This window comes from Triticum aestivum, chromosome 2B (genome assembly GCF_018294505.1).
Source record: "Triticum aestivum cultivar Chinese Spring chromosome 2B, IWGSC CS RefSeq v2.1, whole genome shotgun sequence".
Taxonomy (NCBI): domain Eukaryota; kingdom Viridiplantae; phylum Streptophyta; class Magnoliopsida; order Poales; family Poaceae; genus Triticum; species Triticum aestivum.
The window spans coordinates 779,841,381-779,864,240 of NC_057798.1; the positions used below are offsets into that span (position 1 = coordinate 779,841,381).

At 45.9% G+C, this 22,860-nt stretch overlaps 3 protein-coding genes across 3 annotated transcripts; 1 reads left to right on the plus strand and 2 right to left on the minus strand.

Moving 5' to 3' along the window:
- Nucleotides 1-4,144: 4,144 nt before the first annotated feature.
- Nucleotides 4,145-6,308, minus strand: LOC123047354 (small glutamine-rich tetratricopeptide repeat-containing protein 2). The gene is made up of 5 exons (XM_044470885.1): nt 5,808-6,308; nt 5,638-5,687; nt 5,443-5,530; nt 4,635-4,751; nt 4,145-4,523 (listed from the first exon to the last, which is right to left on the minus strand). The coding sequence occupies exons 1-5, from the start codon at nt 6,258-6,260 to the stop codon at nt 4,470-4,472; spliced, it is 762 nt and encodes a 253-aa protein (XP_044326820.1). The 5' UTR covers nt 6,261-6,308; the 3' UTR covers nt 4,145-4,469.
- Nucleotides 6,309-6,356: 48 nt separating this feature from the next.
- On the plus strand, nt 6,357-8,707 carry LOC123047355 (ubiquinone biosynthesis protein COQ4 homolog, mitochondrial). Its single transcript, XM_044470886.1, has 3 exons — nt 6,357-6,550; nt 6,898-7,081; nt 7,983-8,707. Exons 2-3 carry the CDS (start codon nt 6,902-6,904, stop codon nt 8,487-8,489), a joined length of 687 nt encoding a protein of 228 aa, XP_044326821.1. The 5' UTR covers nt 6,357-6,550; nt 6,898-6,901; the 3' UTR covers nt 8,490-8,707.
- A 327-nt stretch (nt 8,708-9,034) lies between these two features.
- Nucleotides 9,035-16,236, minus strand: LOC123047353 (vacuolar protein sorting-associated protein 41 homolog). The gene is made up of 19 exons (XM_044470884.1): nt 15,832-16,236; nt 14,844-15,113; nt 14,565-14,744; nt 13,893-14,156; nt 13,685-13,817; nt 13,506-13,596; nt 13,245-13,347; nt 12,645-12,748; nt 12,437-12,530; nt 11,614-11,769; nt 11,460-11,522; nt 11,272-11,337; nt 10,854-11,054; nt 10,643-10,720; nt 10,452-10,571; nt 10,265-10,345; nt 10,095-10,180; nt 9,820-9,901; nt 9,035-9,744 (listed from the first exon to the last, which is right to left on the minus strand). Exons 1-19 carry the CDS (start codon nt 16,096-16,098, stop codon nt 9,346-9,348), a joined length of 2,838 nt encoding a protein of 945 aa, XP_044326819.1. The 5' UTR covers nt 16,099-16,236; the 3' UTR covers nt 9,035-9,345.
- Between the last annotated feature and the right edge of the window lie 6,624 nt (nt 16,237-22,860).

Here is a 22,860-nt window from a genome sequence, read left to right on the forward strand (position 1 = left end):
ACCCATAACTGGAGTTTCGAGCGAGGGCCCACCATATGCATGGTAAGCAGGAGAAGCAGAACAGCTAGTGCTCCTTGGTGGAAGGGCAGAACGCCAAGGCCAAGTGATGGTAGACGGTTTGCTCGCCCCAGGCCTGCAAGGGAGGTAGAACTGTGTGGTTTTCAGTAATGAAAATCGGAAGGGGCAAGCCCTTCTTTGATAAAAAAAAAAGGGCTGCAAGGGAGGCGCCTTAGGAAGCGTTGCCGTCTCGCTGGTGACAGGGTTGCCGATGAACGCCGGTGCATCGGGGACGGTGTCGAGGGCGAAGCAGAGGAGGCCGTTGCACACGTTGGAGAGGCTGTAGCCGCTGGGTATGGCGACGCAGTGGAGCATGGGCGTGGGCTTGGACGAGGAGGCCAGGAGAAACCGGCCTCGTCGTCGGGCATGCGGTGCTCGCGGGTCTCCATGACGAGCAAGGCCTCCGGCGCGGCCGGGACGTGGTCGGCCTCAGCGTGGAGTCTGCGGAAATTAAGTGGGGTCGGCCACGACGCACGCGCCATAGCCTGGAGACAATGCGGCAGTATACACACGATACACTAGCGCCCGATGCGTGAACGATCCTACATGGCAGCTTCACAGCGAGCATGCAAACAGGAGCTTTAGACGCGAAGGCACACCAAAGTTTCAAACTAGTGACCCTGGACCTGGAGGCATGCAAGGACCTGTCCTGCACGCCCAAGCTTTCAAACCCCTTGTTCGTCGTCGACGATGTTATGGAGGCGGGCTGTGGTGTGGCGGCTGGCGGGGAGAAGGATAAGGTCTCTCTTCATAAACTGCCTACGCATTTCAGTCAACATCCAACCATTCTCATCCCAAGGTTTTCATATAGTATAACCTAGTTACAGACTAATAGTTGCACACCATAAAAGAGAGTAAGTTCAGCGTTCTACAACGACAACAAAAAAGTAAGTTCAACCTTAGTAATGTGCAACATCAAGTAAAAATGTTCAGACAACCAAAAATTACTAGTAGCTCCTTTTTGTAAAGAAAGAAGCTAATTCGTTTGATCTGTGCCGTGATGGTCCCTGGTTGCTCTTCTCCTGTGCAACTGTTTGTTGAAAGACATAAAAAAACAGTTGTCATGTGCAGCTGTCACTGAATGACCGATCCGCGGTGCAGTTTCTTTCTTTTCTTTTGGTGGGCAAACACATTATTACTTGCCAACAGAGTAGCGCATTGTCGATTTTGTTGTGGTCTCAACCGTTTGTTTCGAGAGCATGGATATTCACTCAAAGTTTTAGGTGTTGAGCTGAGTTGTCAGGCTATATATAATGGATGTGCTTCTTTCTGAATTATTTGCTCTCTTCGTAAACTGAGCAATCCTCTACCTCAACGTACAGACAAGAGAGCAAGACTGAACTTGATGTACTATGTACTACTATTAGGCTATGTGATGAGATTAATGCGATTTAGTTTGTTATATACTCTTTAGTTATTAGGTTATTATGTGTTGTCATTTAATTTGCTAGTGTCAATGAGATAAGATACTTTACAGTTATGCTAAGTTGGCATTGTGATTCCGTTTGCTACAATATTAAGTTAACTTTATAGTCGCCACAGCATACTCAACAAGTGTTATAAAGTTATCAAGGAATTGTGTCGCCACTGAAACATTTGGTTTAACGTCAATACCTTGTCATAGCCTGTTGTAGCTGCCACCTCCTCCCTGCTGGTTATAACCGGCGCCACCGCCGTCGCGCGATCCACCAGAGTTACTTCGCGGTTTGCAACGGTAGCCCTTGGGTGGACCACGGCCACCACGAGCAGCGGCATTAGCGGACAATTTGAAGTTGCCATCAGCACCCTAGAATAGTCCGACCCTCCGATCGAAGCTGGACATGAGGGCGAAGAGATGGTAGAGGGAGAGGGGCTCGGTGCGGATGTCGAGGGCGGAGAAACAAAAGTGAAACCGTACACATGCCCGTCGTCGGATGGGGAAAGGGATATAAGTGCCTCTTAGGCTTTTGCATAATCCCCTTTTCATGTTTTTTTTGCATATTCCCCTTTCCCCATCTGATGGGAACGATTTCACTGTCCATCTCAGTGGAAGAGTACACAACCTGCGAGAAGTTCCCCCATGCCCTTCCTAAGAATACTGGTTTCCCCTCACCCTTGATGGTGCAATTCTTGAAGGAGAAACTGCTCTCACTGTTGATACGGCTCTCGCTGGCCCGGCCCTCTTGTGCCACTTCCATGTCGGTGATATCCTTGTTATTAGAGATGATACTACAGTCTTCATACAACGATCATGCAGACCCGAAGATGAAGTCAACACTTCCCTTGATTGTAGAGGCCTTGAAGTAGTGGAGCCCCTCATGGTCATACAAGGCTCTCTGGCCGGCCTCGATGGTGCAGTTATAGAAAATTGCCTTTGTGCCCATGACATGCAACGCAGTGGCCTGCACTTGTTTGCCACCCTCTTGGCAGGAAGTGCATCATTCTTGATGATAATACCATAGGCAATGAAATAGTCGGACTCACTCTATGGTAACAGTGCTACTACCACTGGAGCTGACGAGCATGCCATCCTTGGCCTTGGTCATAGTGTGACGAAGGGCTTATCTTTTCCAATGAACACCTTCTCACGAACACTGTTTCGAGGGAAAAGCTTTTTCGGATGGAGGGAGTATATGCTTAGCCTAAAGCCCGGAACAGTGTTCCGTGAGAAGGTGTTCATTGGAAAAGGAAGCCCTTCGTCATCCATTTGAGGGACAAACTTTTTCGGACGGAGGGAGTATCTAGCACTAACTTGGTGCTAGATACATCCATTTGAGGAGTATCATTTAATGTTATCATCGGGGATGTTGGAAATGCACTCACTGATGTTCTTGTACAAGCCATCTTCACCACCAAAGATAGTGTCTGGGTCAATGATATTACCGAGCCTTGAGGCTTCTGCTATGGAGAGATTGGCGTCAAGTGTCAATGTGGCTACACTACTCTTAGTCTCTTGCAATGCCACCCGTTGATCAAAACCGTCTTGTCGCAACAGCACTAGAAACAACACAAGTATGAGCAGCCCCATGAACAACGAGAGTTTCTTCATCGCCATGATTGATGCGATATGCAAGGTTTGCTTTCTCCTCGTTGTGGCTAACGATTTACTAAGTTGGGCTATATATAGTTCACATTGGGAGGTAATGAGAGGATGAGCAAAGAACAAGCAGAGGGAGTGGTCTTGAATCAATTCTCCTTCCGAGGTAGGTGCATGACCCTTAGTTTTATGGACAGTCTGCATTGCCTTTACCAGACCATCGACCAGATGGCACATGTATTTCTTTGTCCTTTTGTTCCATCGAACAACTGAGATACATATTTACAATGTAAAATTAATGCATCCCTTCGTGTTGCATGACAAACAGTCTGAGTTACATGCGACATTTTCAGGGACAAGTATCTAGATTGATCGGTGAAAACTGAGACACATAAGAGTTGTGTCAGATTTTCACCGACAAAGATATTATGAAGGATATGTGCACCATGGTAGTCCTCGGTTAATATATTTTTACGAGTCATAGATTAGTTAGCATGTACATTAAATAATATTGACATTAAACACAATTCATACTACACATGAGTAGCATGACCAAATTCGAATGTCGGTGGAATGGCTAGAAGATATAATGTACATACATTAGATAAAGTTAGATAGAAGAAGCCATAATTAAGGAGCACCTTATAATGACTTGGTTAACAGTTATCTTAAGGCCCCTCTGAACAAATAGTGCAAAAATGTGACATTCAGTTTGACTTGGTTGCCGCCGATCTCGCCCACGATGAACTACAACTAGAACAACGGGAAGAGGTGCGGCATGGCTGGAGCGAGCGAGTGCGGCGGCCCGGAGAAGTACCAGCTGGTCTGGACGTACGGCATCCACCTCACAGAGGCTGCCTACCAATTATTATCATCGTGTGCTAGCTATAATACTGACTTGTCTTTCTAGTCGCCACATCTATCATACTGTGTTATAAAGTTATCAAGGAATTGCGTCGCTACAAAATCATATTTCCTTCATATCCAATTTGTTTGGCACAAAATTAATCTTAACCTGAAAAAAACCAATGCCAGTATGGTATAGCGAAATAGTAGTTCACAAATGGGAAGTGAAGCAATAAAGATTAACCCAATAAACAACTCCATAGCCTACATCTGAATTTGTTATATTTATTTCAAATAGGATATGTCGAATTCAAAACTACATGGGCACAACAATGATGGTCAACACACCGTCTCTCTTCTTCTAAGGAGTCAAAGGAAGATCATTGTACACTGCATAATGTTAAAATGAACGAGCAAAGCTAGCTACATATGACACTTGCAGAGGTTGCGTTGAGAATTTATATAGACTGATGAACCCACAAGCTATACATACATTTCTTGCTGGATGAACCTTTTCATCTGATCTTAGAAGTGCAGTTTTCAGTGCCAACTATGATGAAGTGCTGACACTGACAAGCTTCTCCCGTAGTTTTTCCAAGCGGGCCTGGACAAAGGAGTGTCAGAAACTCAGAATAGAAAGTCCGCAGCGCTAAATCACGCGAGTGCAATTGGAACCATGAAATGCCAAAACTACAGCGCATTTTTCAACACTAACCTTGAAAGACTTGGACCGACGAATAGATGGGTCAAGATCCAAGGCGCGTGCATATGCATCCTCTGCGGAGTGGTACTCTCCCATTGCAAACAGCGCGTCCCCTCGCAACAAGTGACACTGCATATATATTGCCCACAAGACTTGATGCTTCAGAGGCAGGAAGGTTACATGCAGCTTTTATCAAGAAAGGCAAGCACCAGATTTTAAGTGTGTATAATTGTCCAATAAACGGCCATAAAAGAGAACAACTACATGGACACATTACACATTCAGAGCCAAGCTATGCACAAGGATATTTTCACAACAGTCTGCAAGACTAAGAGAAAAAAGACAAGATACTTGGGCAGTTCAAAAGCATTAAATCTGCGATGTCTCAAAGCTTCAAATGGAGCTTACTGGCCTAGGTCCATGATTACAATTGTGTTATCAGGAACACATTTATCAGTACATAGTGCAGCCTCGCAAATGTATGTGTGAGATTACACTGCCTTTGATATCGACATGATCTCACGGTGCACATATAAGTTAATCATCAGATTCATCTCGTAATCACCACTCTCGATTTTGTAATTCATGGGCTCACGGTCAGGCATACTAAATGGTTTTTTCAGTTCACTTTACTGTCATATGCACCCTCCCTGGCTTTCCCCAACCTGAACTTGCTAGTTAACGCAAAGCTACCGGCACAAGTTTCTGACAGAAAATGGCCACTCTGAGCCATCCAATTCATAAACAACACACATAGCTAACTAAGGATGTAGTATCATGATTCCTGAACAAGCAAAAGAGCTCAATTTACAAGTGATACCTGAGGAAATTTGGGAGCTATCCTTATCGCCTCCTCGGCATCCGCGAGCGCGCCGGCGGTATCCCCAACCACTATTCTCGCCTTACACCTGCAGAATTGCGGCCAAACCATCACAAGCCAAGCTCATCAGAGTTCACATTTACACTGTCAGACGCTAGCTAGTTCTCCAACCAAATTCGGCACAACAAAGCAGACCTGCCTCCATAGGCCAGATGCAGCCCACCAGGAGCATCCATTGCGATGCTCTACAGCCAGCACAAACAAGCCATGGTCATTTCTCAATCAGAATAGCATGCAGCTCTGTCCCATGGCATTATTCTGAAGAAAAAGGAGACAGACAGCAGAGCACGCACGCACGCACGCACCTCGGTGAAGAGGGCCTCCGCCTGGGCGGCTCTCCCGTCGGCGAGGGTGGCCTCGGCCTTCTCCCGTAGGGCGAGCGCGGCGAGCCCCGCGGCCGCGTCGAACTCGGCGGCGCCGAGGAGGTGCTCCAGGAGCCGCGCGGCGCGGGCCGCCGTGCCCACGTGGGCGAACACGGCGTTGCCGCGGCCCGGGACGGAGGCGCCGACGTTGGGACCGGCCCCGCAGCGGCCCAGGCACCCGCAGGAAGCCACGTCGACGCGCGGCGGGGGCGGCGAGAGCCCCTCGAGCGCCGCGAGCACCTCGCGCCCGCCCTGCCGCGCGCACGTGCGGTTCGTGCAGACCCGTATCTCCACCGCCCCCGCCGCGGCGCGCGGCGGCGCGTGCCCTCGCCGGCGCGGCGGGCGCGGCGGCCGGGAGGCGCAGGCTGCTCCCGCCACGGCCATCGCCGTCGCCATGTGAGTAGTAGAATGATGGAACGGCTTGGACAGTGAACGAGGCTCGCAAATAAATAAATAAATAAATATAGGGTTGTATTTGCAATTTTGCATGCGTCGACGTGGCGCTGGGCCCGGCCGCTCGCGTCGAAGCGGTGGGCGCTTTTGCGAAAAACACCCTCCCGTCCACGCCATCGCGCGGGCATAAACAACTCGGGACTCTCTCCACGCCGCCGTCTCCTCCTCCGGCGACGACTCCGACGATCCCTCTCCGGCCCGCGGCGCCACGGGAGCCCGACATTCCTCGCAAGGTGCACCTTTACTCGCATTCGTCTCGGCTCTCGTCCGAGTTTCTGCTCTCTATTTCACTTCCGCGGGACGGAGTGTGGTGACCGGAGGAGCGAGCGGCGGCGATTCCCCCGGGTGCTCATAATCTGCCAGCGATTCGGTGGCCTCTTCTTTGCCCGTGCGCTTCTCGGCCCGACGACCGCCTCCGCAGGCCACGCGGTGCCGCGTTTGGGATCACGCCCTCTAGCTGTTTGATGAAACGCCTCTCCGATCACTGCTTAACTATGTGGCTGCCGTGCTCGTATGATGCTGTTGTAAAAAGTCATCAGACTGTAGAGTTCTTATCCTAAGAGAGCCTTGGTGTTTGCAGCGTCATGTTGGCGGCGCGTGTTAACCTCAAGGGCTGGCAGCAGGCGGCTGTTGCAGTTGGTTCCGCGTTCGGGGCCTTGCTTGATCCGAAGAGAGCTGATCTGATAGCCGCGCTTGGGGAGACCACCGGGAAGCCAGCGTTCGAGCGGGTGCTCCAGCGCATGAAGAACAGCGCCGAAGGCAGGGTAAGCCCACACTATATATACCCTCTCTTATCAATATCGAGTGTGCTGTTATGTTTGGACATTTGTTGCTGTCTTAGACCATCATTTTAGAGCCTTTGCTACTAGCATGTTTTGTACTAGATTTCTATAGGAATGGTTGCTCGATTATTGAAACACCGTAATTTGTCATGTCAAAACTGAGAATGGTTGCCAACTGCTGATTCACCCATGCTATTGTTGTAGAATATATTTTCCCTGTTTATGTCGTTTGTTTCAGAGAGAGGACATAATCCACAGAAGATTGAATATGAACACAGGGTTATATGAGGCACTTGTTCTAGATTGATTCCTTTTGTTGCTGTGTTGTTCACTGGATTCTGTTTACCATTTGTTCTAGATACTTTCTAAACAACTTGAATATCCATTGTTATTACTGTCTGAGGCAACTGCACACTGTCTTTTACCAGTTTGATGCAATTTGCATATACATGGCAAACTGAAGATACAGCTCTATCCCTCTGTCTATGGACTTCCTTCATGTCTAAAATAGCTTGTTGTACATTGGTTCGTTGTAGAATATGTACTTTTCCTGTTAGTATGTGGTTTGTTTCGGACAGTGGACATAATCTGCAAAGGATTTGATAGAAATACAGGGTTCATATGAAGCATTTGTTGTACATTGGTTCCTTTTACTTTTATTGCTATACTGTTCATTCTTCTTTGGATTAAAATCCAAATTATGTTCCTATTTAGCTGGAGTCTAAGCTTCTTAGCTTGAATATCCATTGTTACTGTTATCTGAGGCACACTGTCTTTTACCAGTTCGATGCAATTTGTATATACATGGCAAACTGAAGATACAGTTATATCCATTTGTCTGTGGACTTCTTTCCAGTCTAACTAAAATAGCATGTTCCTACAGGAAATTCTTTTGGAGCGTCCTCGGGTTATATCCACTCGGGTTTCACACGCCTGGGACATGCCTGAGAACACGTTCGGTGCTGCCTATGCTCAGTTCATGGGGTCAAGGAACTTCTCACCAGACGACCGCCCACCAGTTCGCTTCATGGAGACCGACGACCTCGCCTTCGTCGCGACCCGTGCCCGTGAGGTGCACGACTTCTGGCACGTGCTGTTCGGCCTCCCGACCAACCTGATCGGCGAGACTGCTCTCAAGGTGATCGAGTTCGAGCAGATCTTCCTCCCGATGTGCATGCTCTCTGTCGTCGGGGGCTCCGCGAGGTTCAGCGAGAAGCAGAGGAGGCTGTTCTTCCAGCACTATTTCCCGTGGGCGACCAAGGCAGGTGTCAAGGCTACTGATCTGATGTCCGTGTACTATGAGAAGCACTTCCATGAGGATCTGGAGGAGGTGCGGAGGAACTGGGGGATCGTGCCGTGCCCGGATCCCAAGGCGACGAACAGTGCTTAGACTTTAGGCCAGTGCATTTTTGCATAAAAACTTATGTATCTTGGTTTTTCAGCCTTGCTCGTTGTCAGTTTCTCTTTGTGAGAATGATACCATGAATTGTGCTGCCGATATGTTAACAGGTAAATAGGGTATGGTAGCTGTTGGATGTTGCTTCGTAAGGTAATATGCAATGTTGACCACAAACTACTTATATGATATATCTTCTCGGTTTGCTCGAACAGACTTATACTATTCTACTCCCTTCGTTCCCAAATATAAGTCTTTCTAACGATTCCAATAAGTGACTATATACAGAGTAAAATGAGTGAATCTACACTCTAAAATGTGTCTACATACATTTATATGTTGTAGTCCATTTGAAATGTCTAAAAAGACTTATATTTAGGAACGGAGGGAGTATATTGTAATTTTGAATCAGTGTATTACACTTGTGATGGCTGAATCTCGGTGTCAATATAAAATGGCCGAATCTCAGATACACCAGGGTCATACTACAGCTTGAAACAAGGAGAAAAATGTTGTTTACAAATAGGAAAACAAATATATATCAGATCCAAAAAAAAATTTGCTCATCCCACTTTCTTCAAAACAACAAGTCTTCATGAACATTGCATGATCTGGCAAGCGTGGCATTGAGGAAAAAAGAAATGCCGTTACAACCTTGCTCAAACTCAGGTGGCGCGCCAAATTTACAGAAACCCCATGCCGAGGACGCACACAGCTCCCCCTCAAAGAATCGACAACCTATTGTTGTTACATATGTATCAACCCCAGAAGAGCGCAATGCAATAATTACAGGGCTCAAAACTTACAACACATCACATCAGAATATGGACAGCTCAATGAGGAATATAACTTATGCGGCGGCTGTGGTGCACAGCACACACCGCATTCTGGACTCGCCCGAGGGGGAACCGTCGTCATCCTCCGAGCCTTCGTCGCTATCCCGAGCATTACTGTTTGATTTCATCGAGTCCAGCCCGCCTTCGAGGCAAGACTGGTGATACGCATGGCAGCAATAGAACACGATAAATGACATGTCCTGGATGGACAAAGGGTCGAAGCACAGGCAGCATCTAGCGCCACACCTCGTTCTGGATTTCATCTCTAGATTGCGTAAAGTCGATGATCTGTCGCCTGTTCGCGAAGATCCTTCATTGACTCTGGCTCCTTGTGCCTCCTCGTCCATGCTTGCCATGCAGACCCCACGCCGAGCCTCATGGTAGTATTTGACCAAAAGATTAACGCAATCGGCCTACAGAAGGCAGAGCCAGCAAACATGTAAGATGGATGACAGATACACCAGGGTGGTGAAATGGAGATGGCTGACCTTTAGTATATCGTTGCATCCATGTCTCAGTGAAGTTTCTGTTCGATAGTCTGTCACAATTTTCACAAGGCGATCCCGCAATCTGTCAAAGCGTGGATAATCAGTAAATACTTTAACCAGGAACGGAATGGGTTAAGAGGTGTCTTTGTCAGTTTTTCACAAATTGTTGGTGAAATGACGAAAGAAATTGGTTTTGTAAGGTTTTTGTCATGTATAATATTTCCTAGGATCAATCTTGTGATCTTTGGGCGAAATAGACTTCCAGGGAAACATACTTGGGTATTTCTAGCCCATCTGGAACCAAACTGACAATGTACAGAGGGTCAAGATTGCCGACAGTATGTTCCAACAGCATCCCAACCTGCTCAACAGTCACAACAAATAATGTAAGACATATAATGGTATCAGTCTCATGACGATTAAACAGGCATCTCATTCGATTTACCATTTCAGGCTTTTGGAGGCACTGTCTTATCAGTTCGTCCCATAATTCATCATCATGTTGCTCCGTAACAAATTCAACGGCCTGCATACAGTTCAAAAATTATGTTATTCTAATCCAAACCCATAGACTCAAGTTGGGTAACACAGCATAAGATATCATAAGAAAATGAGGAGAGCCAGGTTAGGACCTCCTGTATATCTTCCAGTTTGTTTATAATTGTAGAAAGTGCTTCCTTGGCATTTCCCATACGACCAAGAACAAAAACTTGCTCCTTGACAAATTCTTTTTGTGCAAATATTTCATATGCCTGAAATACCACACGCCATTGTTAACTATAATGAATGAATAACATTCTTTTTTAAGTATTAGGACTAGGACCTTGTCAAGCCTGTAATGCTGGCTGGTACGAAGGAAGGGCAGTAACATCCTTGGCTCATAATCCGCATAAAGCTCCAGCTACAACGCAGATAGTTTGGAGTTACTAGTTGTGTCAAAACACAAGATAAGAGGGTACAGAAATAGGGGAAACCGGAAGAATGAGCAGGTAGACAATATATAGGGATAGTACGTCCAATGAGAATCCACATACCTGCATATCATGGTAATCTTTTCCAGCATGTATGTCTACCTCAAACAAGGCATGCAAATACTGATGCAACAGATATTTTTTGTCGCAACTTTTACTCGCATGCAACAGTTGCTCCACGACTTCATACGGGGGAATGATATCACGATGTTGGATCAATAGATGGACTGCTCTTTTACAATCCAATAGCATAAGATTGACAACCTGCAGAACGTAAAGAACAATAAATAGGTGGAGCATGTGAAAGACTTGTCTTTCTACGTTATGTCTTGGTAGAATGTATAACTATATATAAGGAACTCAAATTAGACCACAGACTAGGATTTGTGGCCACATTAAATTCCACAAAATTCAGTCAACCAATACAATAGCAAATGCTTGTGATAATTTTATCATCCAATTGGGAATCCTTACACCGTACCTTATCATGAATGGCATCATGCAAATTGTGCTTCTCGATAAACTCAAATACTTCAGGCTTCAGCAGCTGAACAAAATAAGGTTTTAGCAATAAAAACATGCCCTAGAAACAAAACTACAGGAACTGCTCCTTTTATAACTCAATTGTAGAATGGAGCTCTTAACTGCTACAATCTAGGGTGTACTTACTTCAGCGAAGAGAGAAAGGGCCTTTTCATATTGACTGTTGATCACGTACAACTCAGCTAAAGCCTACAAAGCAGACAAGATCAAGATACCAACCTCTAGCTTAAATAAATAAATTACAGTCTTTCGACATCCAGTAAACAATGTTCCGACCCACCTCTTTTAATGAGTTAGTCATCGATGAGGAATTGAGCTGTGGCTCAATAGCAGATATGACTGGTGAAGCAGAGTATAATGTAGGTGGCCAACTTTTTAGTGTAGTCAAGAGAAGTCCGTGAAAAGACGCATTGGTAGTTAAAGCTACAAGAGCAACCTACATAGACCACATTAGAATATCATTACAAATAGATAGGTTTGGAAAGAACAAGCAAAAAACTGTTAGAAGCAGAGAGGAGCCGGGGCCGAACACAGGATAGTGTTTTTCTGGAGCTGTCACTTGTATTGTTGCCTTGAGGCATATAAACAGTACAGGGCAAGTCCGTTGCTAATGCTGAACCAACCATGCAGCTCTAGCAGTTGCTAGTACATGCAAAAGGCAAATTGACTACTACTAGCTGTCCAGCTGCATACACTATCTTACTTACTAAGGGCTCCTTTGATTCATAGGATGGGAAAAATGGAGGATTAATATGCCCTGCCCATCTGAATCCAATGAAATTGCAAGACAAAGGAATTGGGGCAAGTGTGTGTTTGACGGAAGCGTAGGAATTTTCCAAGAGCTTGGAACTCATGCAAAATTTCCTACCAAATAGAAAAAGGAAAGTTCCATAGGAATGATTCCTAAGGATTGCATTCATATGAATCAAACAACATCTATAGAAAAAATTCCAATTCCATAGAATCGCAATCCTATGAAAATCCTGTAAGAATCCTATGAATCAAATTAACCCTAAGGAAGCTCTAGTTGACCTGTACTACTACTCCCTGGCTAAGTAAAATATAACACAAGGATTACAGCTAACAAAAACTAGTACAGGTACCTCATAAGCAGTATCACTCAGCTGTGGATTCTCTATGGGTATGTAAGGGATCAACACAGGAAGCTGGCGGAGATGAGCAAAGTGAAAGACCCACCTGTGGCAGGTAAGTTATTGTTATTAGATGTAAAACATGTATGATTAACACAGATAGTGCCCATGGAAAACAACTCCTTCTCTGGGTTTGAAATGTGTCTACATAATATCTCACCTCTCCCATGCTGAAGGAGATCCTCGCAGTAACTTTGGACAGAGTTGTGCTGCTTCAGCATATTTTCTTTCAATGATCAAGTGATCAAGGTATCTTGTGCCCACCTAATACAAAATTGAATGAACAAAATTTAATAATAATTCAACTATTCCTTGTGTGGTTAGACCTCCTTTTCATAGTTAGAGACACCCTTCCTAAAAACTGCCCCACATACGATAGACCAATTACGTGGTTAAACATAACACACTTGTAACTTTCTGGAAAATGAATTGAAAAGAAGAATGCATGTAGATGGGATTTAAGAAGAGAACATGTATTTCAGCGTCTCATTTATCACTTCCAATGTTATGGTCACCTAAGCTCATGACACTCAAAGGTCTAAAGGTTTTCTAAAATAATGTCTAAAGATGGATTATTTTGATTTTTGAATAGAAGCACGTATTGCTCAGTGACAGAGGTCTCATTGTTTTCAGATGGGAAGGCCAACAATAATACAGTGCTAATTTCTAGGTTCCTAAAAAAAAGCATCCTCGTCATCAGACAAATAATGCTGATGCACTGTACTCCATTTACTATTCAAACTTGACACTGCTACTTTACCTCGTCAAGAAGCTCGGTCCTCCCTTGTCCTGCTTCAACTGCAGCCAATGCCTTTTCATGCCAACCATGTTGAAGAAGCCACGCAATATGGTCTTCAGTATCTCTAATTAGAAGGCACGTGCAATCAGAGAAAAAATGCCAATGAAGATCACCACAATTTCAGAAAGAATAACGCTGTATAAATTACCATTGCCTTGTTTAATTAACAATTGTAGAACAAGGGGCTAATATGCACTCTAGGTCTGTAACATTTTAACGAACCTTGGCTTTGCTACCACAATATCCTTAGGAGACACGATGTAATACAGCGGTTCATCGCCAGCAGCCCACTGTCCACCCGCATTGCTACTTCCTGGATCACAAAACAAGTGTTCCCTCATTATAGAAATTCCAGTGAAGAGTGAAGAAATGTCCATTCACTGTTGAGCAGTCCACCAAACCTGAGAAAGGTGCATGAGCGAGAGTGTAATCCTTTGCCTTATAGTGCTCATAACCATGAATGGGCAGAGCATCAGTAGTAAGCACATCATTTTTCCATGATACAAGATGTATTTCTGGACGCTGCGCTGTTCCCTACAAAATGTTCAGACATAATGGAAATATACCAATGTGGTAAAGGGTAATGCGAGGACAAGCAGTGGTGTTTACCTGGCGTGAAGAAACAGAAGTACTATTTTTTTTATCTCCATCATCCTCTTCGGGGATATAAGCAAGCATAACTAAAAGATCGCCAAATGGAGCAATTCCAGATATGTGGTAGCCAGTTTGGAAAGAGCCCACAATATCAACATACTTCTCAGAACTTGCTGCGGAAATGCTCCTTTGCATTCCATTGAGTCCTTGGGATGAATCTGTTCGAATTGCAGCAATCTTGACACTTGTTCCCCACCCAATAACTAAAACTGTGTCGTCCTACATATAGAAAGATCAATCAGTATGCAAGCATGTATGTACAGTTTCCATGTGATCTGTCATGCAAGTCATATGCCGTGCGGCAAGGTGCATATATCCTTGTTCCTCATAGAACAAAGCATGTATTATGCTCCTAGACATAACAAACAGTATGTTCCACCCATTCAGAAACTAATGTGCACCATATGCTATTCCTCTTGTTTTGGTCAACATCCTTTGTCTTACACTGTGTGACCCAGATTACAGAGGAAGGAAACTATGAACCCTTATTGCACACATCAGCGAGAAAATTACACGTTTTCTTTTCCCTTTTGCAACCTAGGTAGTATTTCTCTGCTAACCGGATTGGGATGTTGAAACTGAGCTGATTGAAATAAATTATATATCTTGAATCAAAACATTATTTACCTGCCAGACCAAGTGAGGAAGTAAAACTTCTGGCCGAGGAATTCCTTTTGGTTTCTCTATGAATGCAATTCCTCTGTCCGTTTTCATATCATGCACTTTTACCCCTGCATCGTTAGCCCAGGCAAGAAGATCTGTCCTCCACTTCATAGAATGGATCGGTCCTTCACCCTCACGCAGAACCTAAGATAAGGATACGAGCAATAGAGGATACGAGACAACAGCCATTAGAGCTCATTGATCCATCAGATCATATTTTGATCCCAAGAATGCAAAGCGCACCTTTTTGTTATAGCCTGATACCCAACTCTTCTTTGTCAGCACAAGTACTTGACCTGCTAAGCCACCTGTAGCAAATCTATTGTTGCTCCGGGAATACTGAGGGTCTAAAGCAATTGCTTTCATGGGGCGATGGTACTCAAACTTGAGTTTCTCGTCAGTGAAGAGGTTGCTTATTACTACTGTGCCATCATCTGAGCAGCTTCCTATATATTCACGATCTTCAAAACTGATGTCATTAATGGTTGCTGTGTGAGCCTTAATTTCCTTTGACTGCAAAACATATTCAAACAAATGGATGACAATAGATCAGTATCAACATAAAGAATATGGCATTTGATGATAGATTAGTAGGAGTGTCAACATAAAGGATATGGCATTTGTAGAGACAGAATATATGTGGATGACGAAGGCATCAGAACACAGGCTTCACTTCACATATCGCATACCATTTTTTTTCCCTATATGATTTCCATCAACCCTTCCTTTTGAGTTTTGACAGAAAGTGGGAAGCTATATTCAGACTTATGGCGACATGATCATTACAACCTATGTTATCCAGCATGGATTCAACCAACAATGGAGTTTGTTTTTCAGATAACAACCCATGGTGAAGCTAGTAGCAGCTGTGTTTTGTCATCTGAAAAGGTGCAAACGGTTTTGATGCAGACAGTTATAAGTCTTTTATTTAGCTCATCTAACCATGTCCACTCCGCCTCATAGGATAGAATTTCAGCATAGTCATCACAGGTAATCCCTCAAGATTCCGCCGCCCAAACGCTATCTGCATCCATAAATCTCCGCAGCAGAAGCTTACAATCGCCCCCACAAAATTCCGCTCTCTGAAACGTCTCTTGCGCAATTGGCTACTGTAGTTGTGCAGCGGCAGGCCAATGCTACGAGCGCATAGATGCTAAGAGCGGGCTATGAGGGACGATCCAATGGCGAGACACGCCACGAACCCCCTCAATTCCGCAAGGAGTGGCCGTACCTGGTTGCCCTGGAAGTCGAGGATGTGGAGGGTGCCGTCGTGGGTGCCGAGCAGGACGGCGCGGTCGGTGACGGCGATGGCGGCGGCGGCGTCGGTGGAGAGGATCGCCGGCACGCTCCCGCCCAGCCGCTGGTACTTGAGCCGCGGCTCCTCCTCCGGCTCGTCCCCCTCATCCCCCTCCTCCTCCTCCTCGTCCTCCTCCGGCCCGTACTCCCCGTCCCCGTTCGCCAGCGCCGGGTGGCTGGCGCGGCGCGCGGCGGACGACATCCTCCTCCCTCCTCGCCGCGCGGGGGGGATCACGGCGGCGGCGAGATCCCTCGTTCCGGGGAGGGTGGAATTCGCGGAAAGGTGGGGGTTGAAACTGTAAAAAATGTGATGGGTCGTGTTTGGAATTGGCGTGGCGTCCGTCTATCGGCTTGTCGTTACGGCCTTGACTCCGATGATCCGAAGCGGCCCGGTGGACAAAAAGGGAGAGCGGTCGGGTCGGACTCGAGCCGGTGTCGGGTTCGGGCCGCGTCCAGTGGACTAGGAGTAGATTCGAGCTGAAATTAATGCCTATCGGTATCAGCGCATTAATTTCAGCTACAATCCTGCATGTCCGTATCATGCGCTGATACCGACAGGCAGGATTGTAGTTGTGCCGTGCTTATACTTATTGTGGACGTTTGTTGGATGGATTCTATTTATGTGTAAAGGGCATTTTCATCGGCAACCCACAAAATTTCTACCTCATCTTCCGACAATGGCGGATCCACCACTAGCACGAGCAGGGCGATCATCTCGTGTCTGCGGTGACAGTGCAATGTGCTTCCCCCGCCATGATAGGCGGGCACATCATGATCGAGCTTCACCGCCGTCAATCCTCAGTCTCTGGGTGCCCCACCAATGCTAGAGAGCGGTTGTCCCTATCCTACTCGTTGAGGTGAATCAAAGTGAAGGAAGTTGTATGATGTAGATAAAAGAAATGAGAATGTTCTAGAAATAAAGGCTCGAGACTAACTCATCTTTGAATTAAAGGACCCATCAATCGGACAGGATTCAGTCAAATGGACAACACCCAACATCACTAATAAAGCACAAAGAAACACCAGCTATCTAAAAATACAAGGGTGTTAGAGAACATGGCTTAGGGCACCTCCGTCGCTGACCCTCGAACTGCCTGCAAAGGTCCGGACCGCGCGGTTCAGACGTCTTTTGTCATCCAACGCGGGTTTGTATCGATGCGCCGAGTGGTCCGGGCGCATTTCCCCTCGTAAATTGGAAGCAAAATTGGGGGTGGGGGCTTTGCGAGAATCCCCACAGCAGCCACGTAGGACTCGGACACCACGGCCCACTAAATCTCCCCTCCCGCTCCCATTTTGTTCCAGTCCTTCCCTTCCCCTCCCCCCTTACTTTGCATCCGCATCCTCCTCCTCCGCCACCGTCGTTGTACCTCTCCGGTCGCCACGCAAGCATTATCAGATCCCCGCAACCAGCACCTACACGCCCGCTCGCCTTTTTTTAAACGACATGCCTTTTTTAAATACAAAGGATGATGGGGTAGTCGATCATGGAGGATGAGTTGTTGTGCGATGTGTGTGATACGGGACGCCTCGAAAACGATCTTTCACGGTACCAAAGAACTCACAAGGAGCAGCAACAAACTCACTTGATACTTGTTTCAACAAACTTTGTTTCTGTCAAGTGGCAAGAACAAGAGGAAACACTCTCAGATAAATTGCAGCGGATAACTAGCTGGGTTTACAAGGATGCAACCCAAACCATGAAGCTTGTGAACCTATGAAGAATCACAAGAGGGAACCACAAGGATCCTATATGAATTGAGGACAGGCCCTCCAATCCACACACACGAGCTAACACTCAACAATACTAGTGCTCACAGCACAACACAACCTCACCGGCTGTCTACAAACATAAACTCAGAAATCTCATCCCCCCTCACATGGAACAGCTGGGGAGTATTTATACTAGAAGCACCCACTAGTTAGGTGTGAAAACAACTCAAAAGAAGGGTAAATTCGTGAGCCCCAAGCTGTAGCAGGAGCAAACTTGTTGAGCCTCGCGCTGTAATAAATTCCTGGACAGCTTGCATGGAAACTTGCACAACTTTTGACTCAAGACCTCAAATGATGCACCGTTTTTTTTGAATGAAAGCTGACTTCTAAGACCATCTTTTCCAGCCTCTATAAAGTGCTAGAGACTTCCAGAATTAATTAGGTTTAGGTGGGAAGTTGCAGCTGGAAATCTGATGTGTCATTTCTCCCAAAATAGGCACCGGAAGCTTCCCAACTAAGATAATGGTTTTGCCCTTGTCTTCCTTTGGATGCTCTAATGGTTCAGCATTTGTGCTAGCATTAACCTCACTCTTGGATGCCTTGGTCATGATCTGGTCCACATCATCCTCCCTTCCTTCAAACAAAACCGTCCTCGGTTTTGAGGTATTCTTTTTGGGCTTCTTCACTTGTGGGAATTGCTCAACCTTGAGTACTTGATCCACCATAGGTTCCAAGACATGGTTCACTCCTTGATGCATGAAAGAATACTTGTTAGACCTCCCATGGTGAGTAGCATCATGATCAAACTGCCACGGTCTTCCCAAAAGAAGATGACAAGCTTGCATTGGCACCACATCACATACCACTTTGTCCACATAACTTCCACTGAAAATTGCACCCTAGCACGATGCGTAATCTTCAGCTTACCAACACCATTCAGCCACTTCACATAATATGGCTGGGGCTGCCTCCATGTTGATATCCCAAGAGCATGCACAAGATCACTACTAATGATGTTGTTGTAGCTGCCTCCATCGATGACCACCTTGCAGTTTTTGTCCTTGATCTTGCAAATGGATTGGAACACATTTTGTCGCTGGCCCTTCTCAACAATAGGAGCATCATCATGAGCCACTTTGCGAACCATGAGATTAACACCATCTCCTCCATCTGAACTCAGAGGTGCTCTGGTCTCAAAAGTACAATAATTTGCATCTTTCTTCTCAGATTCAGATTTGTCACTTGAGTCATCGGTGACATATCCATCATTTGTGAGTAAAACCTTCTTCAGATTAGGACAATCCTTCTTGAAGTGACCTCTACCCTTGCATGTATGGCACTGAATATTACTAATGCGAGTGGCAGGAGTATTGGAAGATTCAACCTTTGATGCATTAGCTTCTTTTGTAGTCATCTTGTTGTGTGAGCGAAAATCTGCAGCAACACTTCCGTCTACTTCTCGCTGAACTGAACCTCTCCAAGTGCTTGATGTATAGGTTTGGCTGCGATTTTGGCGACGCTTCAGCTGCTGCTCTACACGAATAGCTTGATGCACAAGTTCTTGCAAATCTTGATATGTAACCATCTCTATCCTTTCTTGCACATCTTCATTCAGTCCATGAAAGAATCTTGACATTGTGGCCTCCTCTGGCTCATTCACCACTATCCTAATCATCAAAATCTCCATCTCTTTATAGTACTCATCAACACTAGAATTACCTTGGCACAACCGTTGGAGTCGATTGTACAAGGTTCTTGTGAAATGTTCAGAAACAAACCGTCTCCGCAACAGATTTTTCATTTGCACCCATGTCTCCGGACGACCTCCAGCACGACACAATTGGTTCCACCAAATCAAAGCATATCCAGTAAACTCAATGGATGCATATCGTACCTTCTTCTCCTCCGTATAGCGGTGGCTGTCAAAAATCTGATCCACACGCATCTCCCACTCCAAATAATCACCGGGCTCGGTTTTCCCATTGAACGGTGGTATGGTAAGTTTGAATTTACCAATCCCATCATCTTCATGGTCACGATGAGCACGCCCATGACCTCTTCCTCCCATGGCAAAGCCTTCTTGGCCTTCTCCGCGACGATCATGATGAACATGTCATGGTCGAGGCTCGTAGTAGTTTCGAGCATCATCGGAGTGGTCACTCCAATGCTCTCCATGGTGGTCCTGTTGTATGGGGAGTTGTCGATGTCGACCCCGTGCCGCAAGCCCATCTCGTGGGGGTGACGGTGGTACCCAAGTAGCACCTTGTTGGTCGTAGCGAGCACGCCGAGGTGGTGTAGCGTAGTAGCTATGAGCATCACCCGAGTAGACGTGGTTGTGCTCTCCATGCTCCTCCTCAAGGTGGTGTTGCCCCTGCTGTTCGGGGATTTTTCGATGTCGACCCCGTGCAGCAAGCCTATCTCGACGGAGTTCCTCGGTGAGGGAGTCGATTCTCCGGCCAAGGTTGGTCTCCACGACCGATATGCGCCTTTCCACCTTGTTCAACACATACTCTCGTGTATCCTCCAATGCCAACACATAGGCGGGCTGCAAGCTTGGATCGTACATGGGAAGTGGCAGCTCCTCCTCCATGAGGTGCCTACCTCCATGCACACCATCAACACTGCTGGATCTCCTCGAACCCATGGAAACTTCTCAAGAACAAAATCTGCAAGAGAGAAAATAGCACCGCGAACAACCTAAAGCTCTGATACCAAGATGATACGGGACGCCTCGAAAACGATCTTTCACGGTGCCAAAGAACTCACAAGAAGCAGCAGCAAACTCACTCGATAATTGTTTCAACAAACTTTGTTTCTGTCAAGTAGCAAGAACAAGAGGAAACACTCTCAAATAACTTGCAGCGGATAACTAGTTGGGTTTACAAGGATGCAATCCAAACCATGAAGCTTGTGAACCTATGAAGAATCACAAGAGGGAACCACAAGGATCCTATATGAATTGAGGACAGGCCCTCCAATCCACACACGAGCTAACACTCAACGATATTAGTGCTCACAGCACAACACAACCTCGCCGGCTGTCTACAAACATAAACTCAGAAATCTCATCCCCCCCTCACATGGAAAAGCTGGGGAGTATTTGTACTAGAAGCACCCACTAGTTAGGTGTGAAAACAACTCAAAACGAAGGGTAAATTCGTGAGCCCCAAGCTGTAGCAGGAGCAAACTTGTTGAGCCTCGCGCTGTAATAAATTCCTGGACAGCTTGCATGGATACTTGCACAACTTTTGACTCAAGACCTCAAATGATGCACCATTTTTTTTGAATGAAAGCTGACTTCAAATACCATCTTTTCCAGCCTCTATAAAGTGTTAGAGACTTTCAGAATTAATTAGGTTTAGGTGGAAAGTTGCAGCTGGAAATTTGATGTGTCATTTCTCTCAAAATAGGCACCGGAAGCTTCTCAACTAGGATAATGGTTTTGCCCTTGTCTTCCTTTGGATGCTCTAATGGTTCAGAATTTGTGCTAGCATTAACCTCACTCTTGAATGCCTTGGTCATGATCTAGTCCACATCATCCTCCCTTCCTTCAAACAAACCCGTCCTCGGTTTTGAGGTATTTTTTGGGCTTCTTCACTTGTGGGAATTGCTCAACCTTGAGTACTTGATCCACCATAGGTTCCAATACATGGTTCACTCCTTGATGCATGAAAGAATACTTGTTAGACCTCCCATGGTGAGTAGCATCATGATCAAACTGCCACGGTCTTCCCAAAAGAAGATGACAAGCTTGCATTGACACCACATCACATACCACTCTGTCCACATAACTTTCCACTGAAAATTGCACCCTAGCACGATGTGTAATCTTGAGCTTACCAACACCATTCAGCCACTTCATATAATATGGCTGGGGCTGCCTCCATGTTGATATCCCAAGAGCATGCACAAGATCACTACTAATGATGTTGTTGTAGCTACCTCCATCGATGACCATCTTGCAGTTTTTGTCCTTGATCTTGCAAATGGATTGGAACACATTTTGTCGCTGGCCCTTCTCAATAATAGGAGCATCATCATGATCCACTTTGTGAATCATGAGATTAACACCATCTCCTCCATCTGAACTCAGAGGTGCTCTGGTCTCAAAAGTACAATAATTTGCATCTTTCTTCTCAGATTCAGATTTGTCACTGGAGTCATCGGTGACATATCCATCATTTGTGAGTAAAACCTTCTTCAGATTAGGACAATCCTTCTTGAAGTGACCTCTACCCTTGCATGTATGGCACTGAATATTACTAATGCGAGTGGCAGGAGTATTGAAAGATTCAACCTTTGATGCATTAGCTTCTTTTGTAGTCATCTTGTTGTGTGAGCGAAAATCTGCAGCAACACTTCCGTCTACTTCTCGCTGAACTGAACCTCTCCAAGTGCTTGATGTATAGGTTTGGCTGCGATTTTGGCGATGCTTCAGCTGTTGCTCTACACGAATAGCTTGATGCACAAGTTCTTGCAAATCTTGATATGTAACCATCTCTATCCTTTCTTGCACATCTTCATTCAGCCCATGAAAGAATCTTGACATTGTAGCCTCCTCTGGCTCATTCACCACTGTCCTAGTCATCAAAATCTCCATCTCTTTATAGTACTCATCAACACTAGAATTACCTTGGCACAACCGTTGGAGTCGATTGTACAAGGTTCTTGTGAAATGTTCAGGAACAAACCGTCTCCGCAACAGATTTTTCATTTGCACCCATGTCTCCGGACGACCTCCAGCACGACACAATTGGTTCCACCAAATCAAAGCATATCCAGTAAACTCAATGGATGCATATCGTACCTTATTCTCCTCCGTATAGCGGTGGCTGTCAAAAATCTGATCCACACGCATCTCCCACTCCAAATAATCATCGGGCTCGGTTTTCCCATTGAACGGTGGTATGGTAAGTTTGAATTTACCAATCCCATCATCTTCATGCTCACAATGAGCACGCCCATGACCTCTTCCTCCCATGGCAAAGCCTTCTTGGCCTTCTCTGCGACGATCATGATGAACACGTCGTGGTCGAGGCTCGTAGTAGTTTCGAGCATCATCGGAGTTGTCGCTCCAATGCTCTCCATGGTGGTCCTGCTGTATGGGGAGTTGTCGATGTCGACCCCGTGCCGCAATCCCATCTCGTGGTGGCGACGGTGGTGCCCAAGTAGCACCTTATTGGTCGTAGCGAGCACGCCGAGGTGGTGTAGCGTAGTAGCTATGAGCATCACCCGAGTAGACGTGGTTGTGCTC

Bases quoted from the DNA above. Each gene is read 5' to 3' on its own strand.
- LOC123047354 (XM_044470885.1), bottom strand. From the start codon at position 6,260: ATGGCGACGGCGATGGCCGTGGCGGGAGCAGCCTGCGCCTCCCGGCCG. The intron at 5,531-5,637 runs GTCTGCTTTGTT...GCAATTCTGCAG, and splicing joins CATCTGGCCTATGGAGGCAG to GTGTAAGGCGAGAATAGTGG. The intron at 4,752-5,442 runs GTATCACTTGTA...ATATATATGCAG, and splicing joins TAGCTCCCAAATTTCCTCAG to TGTCACTTGTTGCGAGGGGA.
- LOC123047353 (XM_044470884.1), bottom strand. From the start codon at position 16,098: ATGTCGTCCGCCGCGCGCCGCGCCAGCCACCCGGCGCTGGCGAACGGG. The intron at 10,721-10,853 runs GTATGTGGATTC...TCTGCGTTGTAG, and splicing joins AAGATTACCATGATATGCAG to CTGGAGCTTTATGCGGATTA. The intron at 9,745-9,819 runs GTCAGCCATCTC...TGCCTTCTGTAG, and splicing joins GATGCAACGATATACTAAAG to GCCGATTGCGTTAATCTTTT.
- LOC123047355 (XM_044470886.1), top strand. From the start codon at position 6,902: ATGTTGGCGGCGCGTGTTAACCTCAAGGGCTGGCAGCAGGCGGCTGTT. The intron at 7,082-7,982 runs GTAAGCCCACAC...ATGTTCCTACAG, and splicing joins AGAACAGCGCCGAAGGCAGG to GAAATTCTTTTGGAGCGTCC.